The sequence below is a fragment of the Oncorhynchus kisutch genome, linkage group LG7, assembly GCF_002021735.2.
Source record: "Oncorhynchus kisutch isolate 150728-3 linkage group LG7, Okis_V2, whole genome shotgun sequence".
NCBI classification, from domain to species: Eukaryota; Metazoa; Chordata; class Actinopteri; order Salmoniformes; family Salmonidae; genus Oncorhynchus; species Oncorhynchus kisutch.
Window position 1 is genome coordinate 7790831 of NC_034180.2, and position 14195 is coordinate 7805025.

The 14195-nt window shown below is 42.3% G+C and overlaps 1 protein-coding gene across 4 annotated transcripts in view; it reads right to left on the reverse strand.

Moving 5' to 3' along the window:
* Nucleotides 1-14195, reverse strand: part of LOC109894762 (neurotrophin receptor-interacting factor homolog) — a 52419-nt gene that overhangs the window by 7714 nt on the left and 30510 nt on the right. Inside the window, exons 2-7 of one of the 4 annotated variants that reach the window (XM_031828112.1) lie at nucleotides 11093-11223; nucleotides 10782-10946; nucleotides 3986-4150; nucleotides 3705-3816; nucleotides 3365-3486; nucleotides 1131-1279 (exon numbers count right to left, since the gene is read on the reverse strand). In XM_031828112.1, the coding sequence (XP_031683972.1) occupies nucleotides 1131-1279; nucleotides 3365-3486; nucleotides 3705-3816; nucleotides 3986-4150; nucleotides 10782-10946; nucleotides 11093-11223 (844 nt within the window). Of the gene's footprint in view, nucleotides 1-1130; nucleotides 1280-2068; nucleotides 3487-3704; nucleotides 3817-3985; nucleotides 4151-10781; nucleotides 10947-11092; nucleotides 11224-14195 lie in introns of those variants that run through there. The other 3 variants (XM_031828114.1, XM_031828115.1, XM_031828113.1) reach the window with 3 other exon arrangements.

A 14195-nucleotide genomic window follows, 5' to 3' on the forward strand; every position in this document is an offset into this window, starting at 1 on the left:
GTTTCTCATGGTCAGAGAGTCCTTTAGGGGCCTTTTGGCAAACTCTAAGCATGCTGTCCTGCCTTTTACTGAGGAGTAAGCATCCATCTGGTCACTCTACCATAAAGACCTGTTTGGTGGAGTGCTGCAGAGATGGTTGTCCTTCTGGAAGGTTCTCCCTTCAAAACAGAGGAACTCTGGAGCTCTGTAAGAGTGACCATTGGGTTCTTCGTCACCTCCCTGACCAAGGCCCAATTGTTCAGTTTGGCGGGGTGGCCAGCTCTAGGAAGAGTCTTGGTGGTTCCAAACTTATTCCATTTAAATATGATGGAGGCCACTGTGTTCTTGAGGATCTTCAATGCTGCAGAAATGTTTTGGTACCCTTTCCCAGATCTGTGCCTCGACAAAATCCTGTCTCGGAGCTCTACGGACAATTCCTTCAACCTCATTGCTTGGTTTTTGCTCCGACATGCACTGTCAACTGTGGGACCTTATATAGACAGTTGTGTGCCTTTCTAAATCATGTCCAATCAATGAATTTACCACAGGTGGAAGCCAATCAAGTTGTAGAAACATCTCACGGATGATCAATGGAAACAGGATGCACCTGATCTCAATTTCGAGTCTCCTAGCAAAGGTCTAAATACTTAGGTATACATTTGCAAAAAATTCTAAAAAACAGTTTTTGCTTTGTCATTATGGAGTATTGATTGTAGATTGATGAGAAAAAATTTTATTGAATCCATTTTAGAATAAGGCTGTAATGTAACATAATATGGTGTAGTTATCATTGACTCATGAAATTACCTCTAACTTCCTGCATACTGGATGTAGAGACGTAAAAATGGTATCCACCTGACTCTGGATAAGTGGATAAAGGGATCCATTGCCAGAATCCCGAACTATGCCTTTGATGGTTTGGTAATTCTAAGGCATGGTTCTACACTTAACACAAAATTTGTCAAGACCAGGGCCCGTATCCACAAAGCATCTAAGACCAGGAGTGTTGATCTAAGATATTTACAAATAACCGTATTCATTATGATCTAAAAGGCTAAACTGATCCTAGATCAGCACTCCTCCTCTGAGAGTGTTTGTGGATACAGGCCCTGACCTAATACCATACAGACAGTAGTTCACAGTGGGCTCACCTCAGGGAGACTGTGTGTGGTCCTGTGCTGCTCAGCTGGTTCCTCTGTGGCTTCAGGAGGAGGTGTAGTCTGGTTCTCCCCTCAGGGTTCTCCAGAACCTCCTCACACCCCTCCTCCTTCACCAGAAGCACCTCTGGACCCTCCTCTTCCTGGAAGAGACAGATGATACAGACATCAACTGAGTTTACAAAATATTAAGAATCCATGCTCTTTCCATGGCAGACGGACTAGGTGAATCCAGGTGAAAACTACGATCTCTTATTAATGCCACTTGTTAAATCCACTTTAATCAGTGTAGATGAAGGGGAGGAGACTGCTAAAAAAATGATTTTGGATTGCGCATGTGTGCCATTCAGAAGGTGAATGTGCCGATGAGCGGGGTATGGTAGTAATGTGCCAGGCACACCGGTTTATCTCAAGAACTGCAACGCTTCTGGGGTTTTCATGCGCAACAGTTTCCTGTGTGTATCAAGAATGGTCCACCACCCAAAGGGCATCCAGCCAACTTGACACAACTGTGGGAAGCATGGGTCAACATCCTTGTGGAACGCTTTCAACACCGTGTCGAGTCCATGACCCGACAAATTGAGGCAGTTCTGAGGGCAAAAGGGGGTGCAACTCAATATTAGGAAGGTGTTCCTAATGTTCGGTATTCTCATTGTACACTCCCTTGGGTGTGTACACACAGACACGGAGTGACATGGAGTGTTTACCCATTCCCACGACATATGTTGTGGGTAAAAATAAGTCAGCTATGATCAGTGAAGTCACCACCAGACAAACCTATTTTGACGTGTACAGTAGGTGTTTGTTAGTGTGTAGGTATATTTAGTAAGTGTATATTGGTTATAAAGCACTGTTGGGTTTATGCAGAACAGGGTGAGATCAGATGTGATGTATACTAAAGAGTCTCAATGAAAGTCTTAGAATGAAAAGTCCCATTTTGTCTTTATTAAACAAACAAGTTTTAAATTCACCATTTGAAAACCACACATACACGTCTCAATTAAATCAGCATGTGCTTGATATACTTGATTCATTTTCACATCAAAAAGTGTCTTGGGAAAAACATTTAATAGTTGAATGGAAGTAATGAAATAGGCATTTGTGAACATCATATATCCTACACAGTACAAACAATATGTTGCAGACTTTGTAGGATTATATAGCACACAATGTCTGGATACAATATTCTACCATGGAATATTTAACACTGAAATCTGTTAATCCAAATGCATCTGTGGCTATTTTCTGTTGACAATGAAAATTAATCTGTGTTTAATGCAGGGTTTGATCTAAACGTCTAACGAGTGGAATGGTTACTTTCAATGTTATAGAGTGGAATGGTTTTTCTGCTGGTGTATCCTGAGATAGCTCTTCTCTGAGAACCTCTTCCCGCAGTGAGTACAGGTGAATGGCCTCTCTCCCGTGTGGATCTTCATGTGCATCTTCAGCTTGTGCTGGTGTGAGAACCTCTTCTCACACTGAGTACAGCCGTATGGTTTCTCCCCTGTGTGGACCCTCTGGTGCCTTTTCAGGTCACCAGCCTGGGCGAAGCGCATGTGACACTGGGTACAGCTGAAGGGTTTCACCCCAGTGTGGACCCTCTGGTGCCTCTTCAGGCTGGACGAGTGGGAGAAACTGACCCGGCATAGGCGGCAGAGGAATGGTTTCTCCCCCGTGTGCACCCTCTGGTGAATCTCCACCTGTTTGGGGAAACTGAAGGCTTTCTCACAGAACGAACACGGGAAGCTCTTCTCTTTGGCGCAGCCACCTTTACAGATTCCATCTCCACTACTGTCATTTGTCAATGGGCTTGTGTAGCCATTTAGTGTTGAGGCACTGGCATTGTCTGAGGTCTGGTTTAACATTAGGAGATTGTGAGGAGGATGAAGGCCAGGGAGAGTCTGTGTTGTCGCAGGGTCCATGTCCCAGTTGATAGATCCTATAGAAGGCAGGCTGAAGGCAGCACCTGCTAGGGGGTTAACCTGAGGCCCCATCAGTCTCTCTGAATCACAACTATAGGAGCAGGACAGAGCATCGCTAGCCGAATCCGTTTCTATTCTCTTCCGCCACAAACTGACACCTCCCCGTCCCCGGAGACCAAGTCTACGCCTCGCCCAGGTCTCAGCCAGTCTGTTGTCATGGAGACTAAGTTCAGATGTCTGTTTCTTTCTGTGGTTAACAGTGTTGTACCCCAGCCCAGAGTTGAGGATGCTGTTCCATCCACTGACCTCCACTATGTCGCCTCTGGTCCTGGACTGCACAGTGATGTCATCCCCTGAGCCCTTGGATGCACCTGTCTGGGAATCCAAGATGGCTGTCCAGTCTCCTCTGTTAGCCTCCAGCCAACCACCTGCAGGAAGGGGTTACAAAATAGACTTTACAAACATGTCAGAGGAAACTCTACACATTTAGTTGAGTCAATTACCTGGTGAAATAAATATTTAATGTTTTTTTGTATTTAAAGAAGTTGTATTGATTTAATTTTATGAATGAAAATAAATAGCCAGGCGTATCAGTATTCCCATTGAAGATCTATTACTATATTAGCTATATGTATTTCTCCCTTACCTTGCTCCCCCATCTTTAGTCCACTCAGCAGATCAATGCTCTCTGGTTCGTCTTCTATTGTCTCCTCTTTGACCAGCAGCAGATCAGGCTTCCCATCCTCCATGTCTACTGACTGTAAGAGATACAGAGTGAGAGGATGTTGGATCAAGAAATCTGATATGAGCACCCTGCAATGGAGCAGCTTCTGATTGGGCAATGAGGGATTGCTATGAGTACTATGCAAACATGTTAGTTGATTTGATTGCTTGACACTCTAATGGTTTGATAATTAAAAGTCTCACCTCAGTGAGACTGTGTGTGGTCCTGTGCTGCTCAGCTGGTTCCTCTGTGGGTTCAGGAGGAGGTGTAGTCTGGTTGTCCTCCATGACCATGGTCCCCTCAGGGTTCCCCAGATCCTCCTCACACCCCTCCTCCTTCACCAGCAGCACCTCTGGACCCTCCTCCTCCTGGAAGAGACAGGTGATACAGATTACACAGACATACACTCCCTCAGGTATGTACACACAGATAATAAACACACTTTCAACATGGAGTGTTTACCAATCCCCACTACGTTCGAGTCCTATACTGTAGTTGCAGAACAGCTTCACTGTTGATAAACCTATCATATAGCCTAGCGTCTATGATTGACTCTGTCACCCCATCCCCTTTTGTGCATTCCTAGTTCCCCTATGCTCGCCCAACCTAAACTATTTTTATCTGTCCTGTTTTGTCTGGTCCTTTTGATTTTAAATTGCATTATTATCATGGTAGACCTATGTTGTTGGTAAAGAATAAGTTGGCTATGATAAGTCATCATTAGAGAAATCTGGCTAAACTATTTTGAGGTGTACAATAGGTATGTTAGTGTAGGTATATTTAGTAAGTGTATATTGGGTATAAAGCGTAGTCAAATGTATGCAGAATAGGGTGAGATCAGATGTGATGTACAGTCGTGGCCAAAAGTTTTGAGAATTACACAAATATTAATTTCCACAAAGTTTGCTGCTTCAGTGTCTTTAGATATTTTTGTCAGATGTTACTATGGAATACTGAAGTATAATTACAAGCATTTCATAAATGTCAAAGGCTTTTATTGACAATTACATGGAGTTGATGCAAAGAATCAATATTTGTAGTGTTGACCCTTCTTTTTCAAGACCTCTGCAATCCACCCTGGCATGCTGTCAATTCATTTCTGGGCCACATCCTGACTGATGGCAGCCTATTCTTGCATAATCAATGCTTTGAATTTGTGGGTTTTTGTTTGTCCACCCGCTTCTTGAGGATTGACCACAAGTTCTCAATGGGATTAAGATCTGGGGTGTTTCCTGGCCATGGACCCAAAATATATCTGTTTTGTTCCCCGAGCCACTTAGTTATCACTTTTGCCTTATGTCAAGGTGCTCCATCATGCTGGAAAAGGCATTGTTCGTCACCAAACTGTTCCTGGATGGTTGGGAGAACATGCTCTCGGAGGATGTGTTGGTACCATACTGTGTTCTTCGGCAGAATTGTGAGTGAGCCCACTCCCTTGGCTGAGAAGTAACCCCACACATGAATGGTCTCAGGATGCTTTACTGTTGGCATGACACAGGACTGATGGTAGCGCTCACCTTTTTCCGGATGCCCCAAACAATCAGAAAGGGGATTCATCAGAGAAAATGACTTTACCCCAGTCCTCATCCCTGTACGTTTAGCAGAATATCAGTCTGTCCCTGATGTTTTTCCTGGAGAGAATTGGCTTCATTGCTGCCCTTCTTGACACTAGGCCATCCTCCAAAAGTCTTCGCCTCACTGTGCGTGCAGATGCACTCACACCTGCCTGCTGCCATTCCTGAGCAAGCTATGTACTGGTGGTGCCCCGATCCCGCAGCTGAATCAATTTTAGGAGACGGTTCTGGCTCTTGCTGGACTTTCTTGGGCGCCCTGAAGCCTTCTTCACAACATTTGAACCGCTCTCCTTGATGATCCTATAAATGGTTGATTCTGGTGCAATCTCACTGGCAACAATATCCTTTCCCCTTCGAAGCTCTTTTTGTGCAAAGCAACGATGACGACATGTGTTTCCTTGCAGGTAACCATGATTGACAGAGGAAGAACAATGATTCCAAGCACCACCCTCTTTTTGAAGCTTCCAGTCTGTTATTCAAACTCAATCAGCATGACAGAGTGATCTCCAGCCTTGTCCTCATCAACACTCACACCTGTGTTAACGAGAGAATCACTGACATGTCGTCAGGTGGTCATTTTGTGGCAGGGCTGAAATGCAGTGGAAATGTTTTTGGGGGATTCAGTTAATTTGCATGGCAAAGAGGGACGTTGCAATTAATTGCAATTCAGCTGATCACTCTTCATAACATTCTGGAGTATATGCAAATTGCCATCATACAAACTGAGGCAGCAGACTTTGTGAATATTTATATTTGTGTCATTCTCAACTTTTGGCCACAACTGTATACTAAAGAGAGTCTCAATGAAAGTCTTAGGAAAGTCCCATTTCTGTGTTTATTAAACATAAACAAGTTTTAAATACACCATATGAAAACCACATATATATATACATAATTCTGCATAAACTACATTCATTTTCTCATTAAAAAAGTGTCTTGGGGGGGAAAAAAATAAGTAGTTGAATGGAAGTAATGAAATAGGCATTTGTGAACATCATTATAGCCTACATACAATATGTAACATACTTTTTAGGCTTATGTATGCCTTACAAACTGAGTGTACAAAACATTAAGAAGTCTTTCCATAACAGACTGACCAGATAAGGCTAGGATCCCTTATTGAAATCACTTGATAAATCCATTTCAGTCAGTGTAGATGAAGGGGAGGAGACGGGTTAAAGGACTCGAGACAATTGAGATGTGTGTGTGTGTGTGTCATTCAGAGGGTGAATGGGCAAAACAAAAGATTTGACACACTGGTTTATGTCAAGAACTGCAACGTTGCTGGGTTTTCATGCGCAACAGTTTCCTGTGTGTATCAAGTATGGTCTATCACCCAAAGGACATCCAGCCAATTTGACACAACTGTGGGAAGCATTGGAGTCAACATGATTCGATGAATTGAGGCTGTTCTGAGTGCAAAAGGGAGGGAGGGGGGCAACTCAATATTAGGAAGGTGTTGGTAATGTTTTGGTATACTCAGTGTATGTCTGGATGCAATATTATACTGAGGAATATTTAATAATGAAATATGTTACTCTCCTTATTCCAAATGCATCTGTGGAGCTTTTCTGTCGACAATGAAAATGCACATAAATTGGAAGGAAGTGGCTGTACAGTAACATGCCATACATGACGTTGGAGCTCAGGGTCTCAGCGCTGAATGGGTTTTGACTGACAGACGTTCTGAACTTGAGCACCACACTACAAGAAGATGCATCCCTCCATCCAGCTAATTGGGCAACTTTTGCAAATGTTTTTATTGTCTGAGTGAGGGGAATGTAAATTAAGAGGGCTGTGGTCATGAAATTTTGTCAAACGGTTATTGTCATGCAAGAGACTGCAGGTCTCACGGTAATTGACAGTTAATTAACATAAACAAGTTAAGCATCTCCAGGCCTCCCCCCATACAAGCTGCCGATGCGGGCCTTTGGAACATCTACATTAAAAAAAGTATAATAAATCAATGTAATATATACCATCACAATAAATCCATTATTTATTTTAGTCAGGTCTAAATAAACATTATGATCTGAACAAAATGTATTTCAGAAGAACAGATTATGAGTTGGCCTACTGTAGACCTATGTTATCTGGCTATGCTCAATGCCATAGGCTGTAGGCTTGTTAAGTCTAGCTGACTTAGAAAGCAAAACATATGGGCTGCATGGTGTGACTACAGGATATTGATGATTTGAGAAAGTAGAAAGAAAAACAAGCTCGATCTCTGTTCCTTGCCTCAGGCTGCACAGCTGTTCCCTCATCAATTGATCATATTTTCACCCATCAGACTATTCTCAAATTAATCTAGTCTTTACTAATATGTAAAATGTCGATTTAGAATGGCCCATTATCAACAGTGGCCGAGGAAAAATATTAATTTCATCTGTTGGCACTCGAATAGCGAATGGAGGCCACCAACCTTGTTCCTGCAGCTACCCCATGCTTAATTTGGGAAACCAATTGAAATCTGTTCGGGAACATCGATAGTGAAACATATTTCACTAAACTGTTGACGGCCCGTCTGCGCGCTCGAGACAGGAATAAAGGGGAGCGAGGAGGAGATGGGAACGCCTGGCGGTGAGATATGTATAAAGGTAATGTCTGACCCAATCAATTACTTTTTTTTTTTAAATGCCCTTTAACTAGGCTATTCAAAATCAAATACAAATTCACTAATTGTAGGCAAACTTGTAAGCCGCACTGCACAATCAATCAATCAATGAACCAACAGCAGCGCCTAGAGCTATACATTCTCTCCCCGACTCATGGAGCGTAGCAGAAAGTTACAAATCTATCCAGTATAATACAGGTCACACTCCGAGGCGATTACTCGAATTTGTTTACTTTGAGTATAGGCTAGACCAATTATGGACCAAAGACATCATAAATCAGTTTTGTTTTATGTTTTTCTGCCATTCGTAATATGCGGTAGGCTATGTACTGTATAAAAGGCACAATCATAATTCCGTTTTTTTCCGGGTTTAGGCTCATACAAATCATTAAAATCCAGACTGAAAATATTTACACAAGAAGCAATCTAATATCACACAGTCAAACTCTCAGTCATTTAGTAAGTTCATCATTCTGCGATTCTCATAAACACTGTGTGTATGGGTGTTTTGAATGAATCATCACCTTTGAAAGTGCTGTCCATTTCGTTGTTAGGATTTGAAACAACATCCAGAACGACCATGTTTCACACTGTTTCAACCTGCTGTTGAACTTCTTTCTTCAAATTTGATTATCACAGTGACGTGAGTTTTAAAAGTACTATAGGTGTTCTGCTTTGATGATATGTGTTTGATGTGATGTCAGAGTGGTTAGAGGGACAATAGAGCCATTAGGACCTGATGGTTGTTAGCAAGTTGGGTACTAACAAAGCATATCCAGAGTGCATAAAGTGAGATCACCATGACAAGTGGAATTTTACCTTAGTCATGACTGCTGGTGTGGCAGTAATATGGTCACTGCAACAGCCCTAGTTACAAGATGACATGGCGTTATACCCTGGGTTGTCCTGAACAGAATGAGCCTGTTTGTTGTATTGTGAAGATTTGCCGCAGACCACGCATTTGAATTGACTTATGACTCTATTCCATGCGCATGGAAACTTAAGATCTGCTTCTCTGAATTGCCTTGTGAAAGCATAACACTGTGTTAGACATATTTTATAATTTAGCATTTATAATTCATGTTGGCATTAGAACAAGGTTTCAAATGATGAACACCTGTCCCAGATTGTGCTTTGTAAAAGGTTGCTTAAACAACAGTCCTTGTGTAAAGGCTGGGATGCAGGGTTGTGTTCCAAACGAAAGCACCACAAGTGTGTTTGCTCCAGTTCCTCAACTGCACAGCTAGGAGGTGCTAAAAATATCACCTTAAAGTTTAAGACTCTTCTTTAAGATATAAAAGTGCAATGACATTACTTAGGAACTGTGCACAATTTGGAGAGGTGTGTTGCCACTTGGAAACACCAATTACACCTCACTCAAACCCTTATAATTTTTGTTGTCTTATGTTGCACCTATCCTACATCCAGGAATATTCTTATTATGTTACTGAAAGTATCCAGAGTATTTTCTGATTTCGTTTTAAACAAACACATAAGTAGAGTAAAACATAAGTAGAGTAAATGTAAAATGTGCATAAAATCAACAATGTAATGTTTGGATTCAGTCTTGTCAGTTGAACTGTTGTGTCCTCACTTTTAGTCTAATAACTTTCACATGATCTCCAAACTGTTCCCCTTTGATTGCTACCATGGTTATGCATATGCTTTCCCTATTTCTTCTGTAAGAAACATTTCAATTTAGCTCCATCCATATAGGCCAATTCCCACAAGTGTAAGGGGTTAAAGTAGGGTTTGACCTAAACGTCAGAAGCCATCGAGTGGAATGGTTACTTTATGTTATAGAGTGGAATGTTTTTTCTTCTGGTGTATTCTGAGGTAGCTCTTCTCTGAGAACCTCTTCCCACAGTGCGCACATGCGAACGGCCTTTCTCCCGTGTGGACCTTCAGGTGCATCTTCAGATGGTGCTGGCGGGAAAACCTCTTCTCACACTGGGGGCAGTTGTAGGGTTTCTCCCCTGTGTGGATTCTATGGTGCCGCTTCAGGTCACCAGCCTGGGCAAAGCGCATGTGACACTGGGTACAGCTGAAGGGTTTCTCCCCTGTGTGTACCCTCTGGTGGATCTCCACCTTCTGGGGGCAGCTGAAGCCTTTGTTACAGAACATGCAGAGGAACCGTTTCTCTTTACTATTGCCTGATGTTGCTCCCCTTCCCTGAGCCTGGGCTCTAGCCCTGTCGTTTGAGTTCAATACCTGATCGAAAAGGCTGCGTTCGTGTGAATCGGAAGGCCCCATTGAAGTGGACACTGGGTTGTAATCCTTGAGTGTGTGTAAAGGGGAGTGGGTCGTGTTATTTGGATTAGTCTCTAAGCTTTCCCTGTAATCTAAGAAATCGCTGCCCTGTGAGAGTCTGTATCCTAGGTGACTATCTGCATTCCATGTGGGAGAAATGTCGCCCTCCACTTTCACAGTCACTTCATCTTCGACCAAACCCTCCCCTTTCTTATCTAAGCACCTTTCTGGGTATACACTACTACTGTACTGGTTCCAGACCTCTCTAGACAGATCAGTCTGTGTCTCTAAACCCAAAGGCATGTTGTCAGGGTCCATCTCTGTAGTAGAAGAACAAGACGGATCATTGCCAGTCTCTAACGCATCCCGATGGGAATGAAATGTCCTCAGGCTCGGGTTACCATAAAGTAAATACTCTGAGCCGGGAGCAGGAAGACAGCCCAGTCTCCCCAGTCTCTCTGGGTGTGACCTGTGGTCAGATCCTGTGTGTAAAAGCCTTTGTGTTACAGTTAAAGTCTTGGTGTCTGTCTCTGACTTGATGGCGTTCTGCGTCCCACTGACCTCCGTGATGCTGCGTCGGGTCCTTGGCAGCGCTGGGGCAGTTGTGGTGTCCTCCGTGGCTACAGGGGGCACTCCAGTCTGGATGTCTCTTATGTGCCATGGGTCCTCCTCTCCTTCAGACCTCTCCTGCTTGGCCCTAAGACCTACAGCCTCTGCATCTTCAGACTGACACAAGAAGAAAGGTTATTACAGGTACAATATTAGATAAATGTCTCACAAGCTCAAATGAGGATGTACATGTAAGCAAGTGACTAGCTGAGGGGAGCCTTTCTGAAATAAACTGGCCACATTTGATGTACTGTTACACTGACCTCTATCACAATAACGTGCTGGGTTGAGGTTCCACTCCCCTCATCAACATTTATTGGTTGGTCATCTCTCCATGTATTGTGTTCCGCTGGCTCCACAAAGCTCCTGTAGTCTCCAGTGAGATGTTCTTCACCTGAGAGAGTGATTGGGGGAAATGAGGTGGTTAGGTTAGCCACCTTCAATGCTGAATGGTATATTTTACCCTATTGACACTGTGTAAAATTGGCAAGGATGTAAGGTAACACTTCGGATTACTTCTTGATATAGAGTACTATTTATAGATCGATATTATGTTCCATGTATTATATTGTTTCAAATTAGTAAATAATAGAAATGCAGTAAATCAAGAATCTGTTTAGAATATGATAGTGTCTTTGTGCAAGATAGATAAGTAATCAGGGGAATTTATTGCATACTTCCCAAAAATTGACCAAGACCGAATTCTGGCTAAAGGGACATTTCACCGCTGCTCTATTTCACTGTATATGTCCATGAATATGTTATTAACATAGCATTTTTCATAAAGAATCGAGAATTTCCCCACTACACGCAAATATGAGCGTTTCTGCATTTCCCCGGTAGAAACGGGCCATCCACATTTCTTGGTTGTAAGTGAACCACAACATCCAGAATTCATAGCGATTTCAAGACGTAGTACCGTCCCGGTAGAGGTGGATCCAATTGATGTGAATACTCTCCTTGAGAAATATCCAAATGCCAGTATTTGTAGGCAGCACTTTCAGCCAGGGGATTTCGAAGCAGACCTGAAGTCTCAACTAATGAGGTTGCCAGGTGTCACCCCTATCATCACATGCACCTGCTCCCCATCATTACGCACCCCTGGACTTCTACATCACCTTGATTACGCTCCCTTTATTTAGCCCTCTGTGGCCTAGTGGTTGTGTTCACGTTCAGTACGCATCTCCTGTTTTGTTTATCTGCCTTGTTCGTGTTTATTAAACTCCCCTTCTGCACCTGCTTCCTGACTCCAAGCGCATACCTTACACCAGATCGTCGAACGTTGAAAAGTGATGCTATTCCATTGATTTTTCCACTTCAAAAGAGTAAGGCATCCGATCAGTGCAGCAAAGAAGATGTCGAGCTGAGGTAACTTAGCTAACGTTAACCCTACATTCATGTACATATCACCTCAATTGCCTTACTCATTTCATATGTATATACTGTATTTTAGTCTATACCACTCCGGCATTGCTCATCCTAATATTTGTTAATTCCATTATTTTACATGTGTGTATTGTTAATTGTTAGACACTAATGCACTCTTGGAGATAGGAACACAAACGTTTCGGGGGGGGGGAAATCAGATTAAACGATGCTCCTACATGAAGGTTCAAACAATGAACATAACCTTAAGAAGCTTTTGGGAATCAACTCTTACCCTACGAAGTCTGGGGCCTGCTAGTTTTATGTTCTACCTGATCATTAAATCGCACCCACTTGGGCTAAGTTTCCCAAAACCATTATAACACTGCGATCTTAATTCCATTGATATGAAAGATTCTTAGTGCTACGATTCGTTTGTGAAACCCAGGTCTAAATCAGTCCATCATTGACTCTGAGTGTAACGCATACAGTGGTGAGAACAAGTATTTGATACACTGCTGATTTTGCAGGTTTTCCTACTTACAAAGCATGTAGAGGTCTGTACTTTTTATCATAGGTACACTTCAACTGTGAGAGACTGACTCTAAAACAAAAATCCAGAATTGTATTGCATGACATAAGTATTTGATACATCAGAAAATCATAACTTAATATTTGGTACAGAAACCTTTGTTTGCAATTACAGATCATATGTTTCCTGTAGTTATTGACCAGGTTTGCACACACTACAGCAAGGATTTTGGCTCACTCCTCCATACAGACCTTCTACAGATCCTTCAGGTTTCGGGTCTGTCGCTGGGCAATACGGACTTTCAGCTCCCTCCAAAGATGTTCTATTGGGTTCAGGTCTGGAGACTGGCTAGGCCACTCCAGGAACTTGAGATGCTTCTTACGGAGCCACTCCTTTTATGTATGTATACAGTACCAGTCAAGTTTGGACCCACCTACTCATTCAATGGCTTTTTTAAATTGGACTATTTTCCCTTTGCCAGCTTTGCACACTCTTGGCATTCTCTCAACCAGCTTCATGAGGAATGATTTTCCAACAGTCTTGAAGGAGTTCCCACATGCTGAGCACTTGTTGGCTGCTTTTCCTTCACTCTGCGGTCCAATTCATCCCAAACCATCTCAATTGGGTTGAGGTTGGGTGATTGATTCCATATGTGTTGTTTCATGGTCTTCACTATTATTCTACAATGTAGAAAATAGTACAAAATAAATAAAACCCCTGCAATGAGTAGGTGCGTCCAAACAGTTGACTGGTACTGTATAATGGAGTTTGATTCAATGTTTTATATTTAAAAAATTGTTTCACAATTGTACTGACAAGTGACTACATGATTCCATTTGCATCAGAAACCAATAGTGTTGACTTCAACTTCGATCAATTCATTGATATTCATGAAATGCATTTGTCTAAACTACCTACAATCGTACTGCTAAAACAAATTATGCAGGGAGTTGGTGTATCATTTGTTGGCAAGTAAACATGTTTCAATAAAACAGTTGCTTTTATATTGCAAATAGATTTAAAGATAGTAGACATGGCTTGTATTCCAGACAGTACTTGCTCTGGAGACGAAGTGACTTTACACAGTAGTATGCAGGAACAGTGACAATGTAGGGAATATATATAAATACTACAGTTCTACAAAGGGAATACTTGCATATGATGTATTTGTGTGGTGCAGTGAGGTGTTCAGAGTCACTTTGATACAAGGGGAGATTGTTATGAGACCTTTCACATGTCCTTGAGTCATCAACTTCTTTGTATCTAAGTGGTATTGTCTGTGCGAGAAAGACAAAAACACTATTAGAAATGAATGGGAAATCATTGTGTAGCAGCAAGATGTGGAATGAGACATCTCAGACATGTTTTGGACCCCAGGGAGAGTATCTGCTGCTTTTGCAACAGCTAATGGGGATCCTAACCAAATACAAAATGTTAGCTAGCTAGCTCCAACATGGGTATAGTTACTC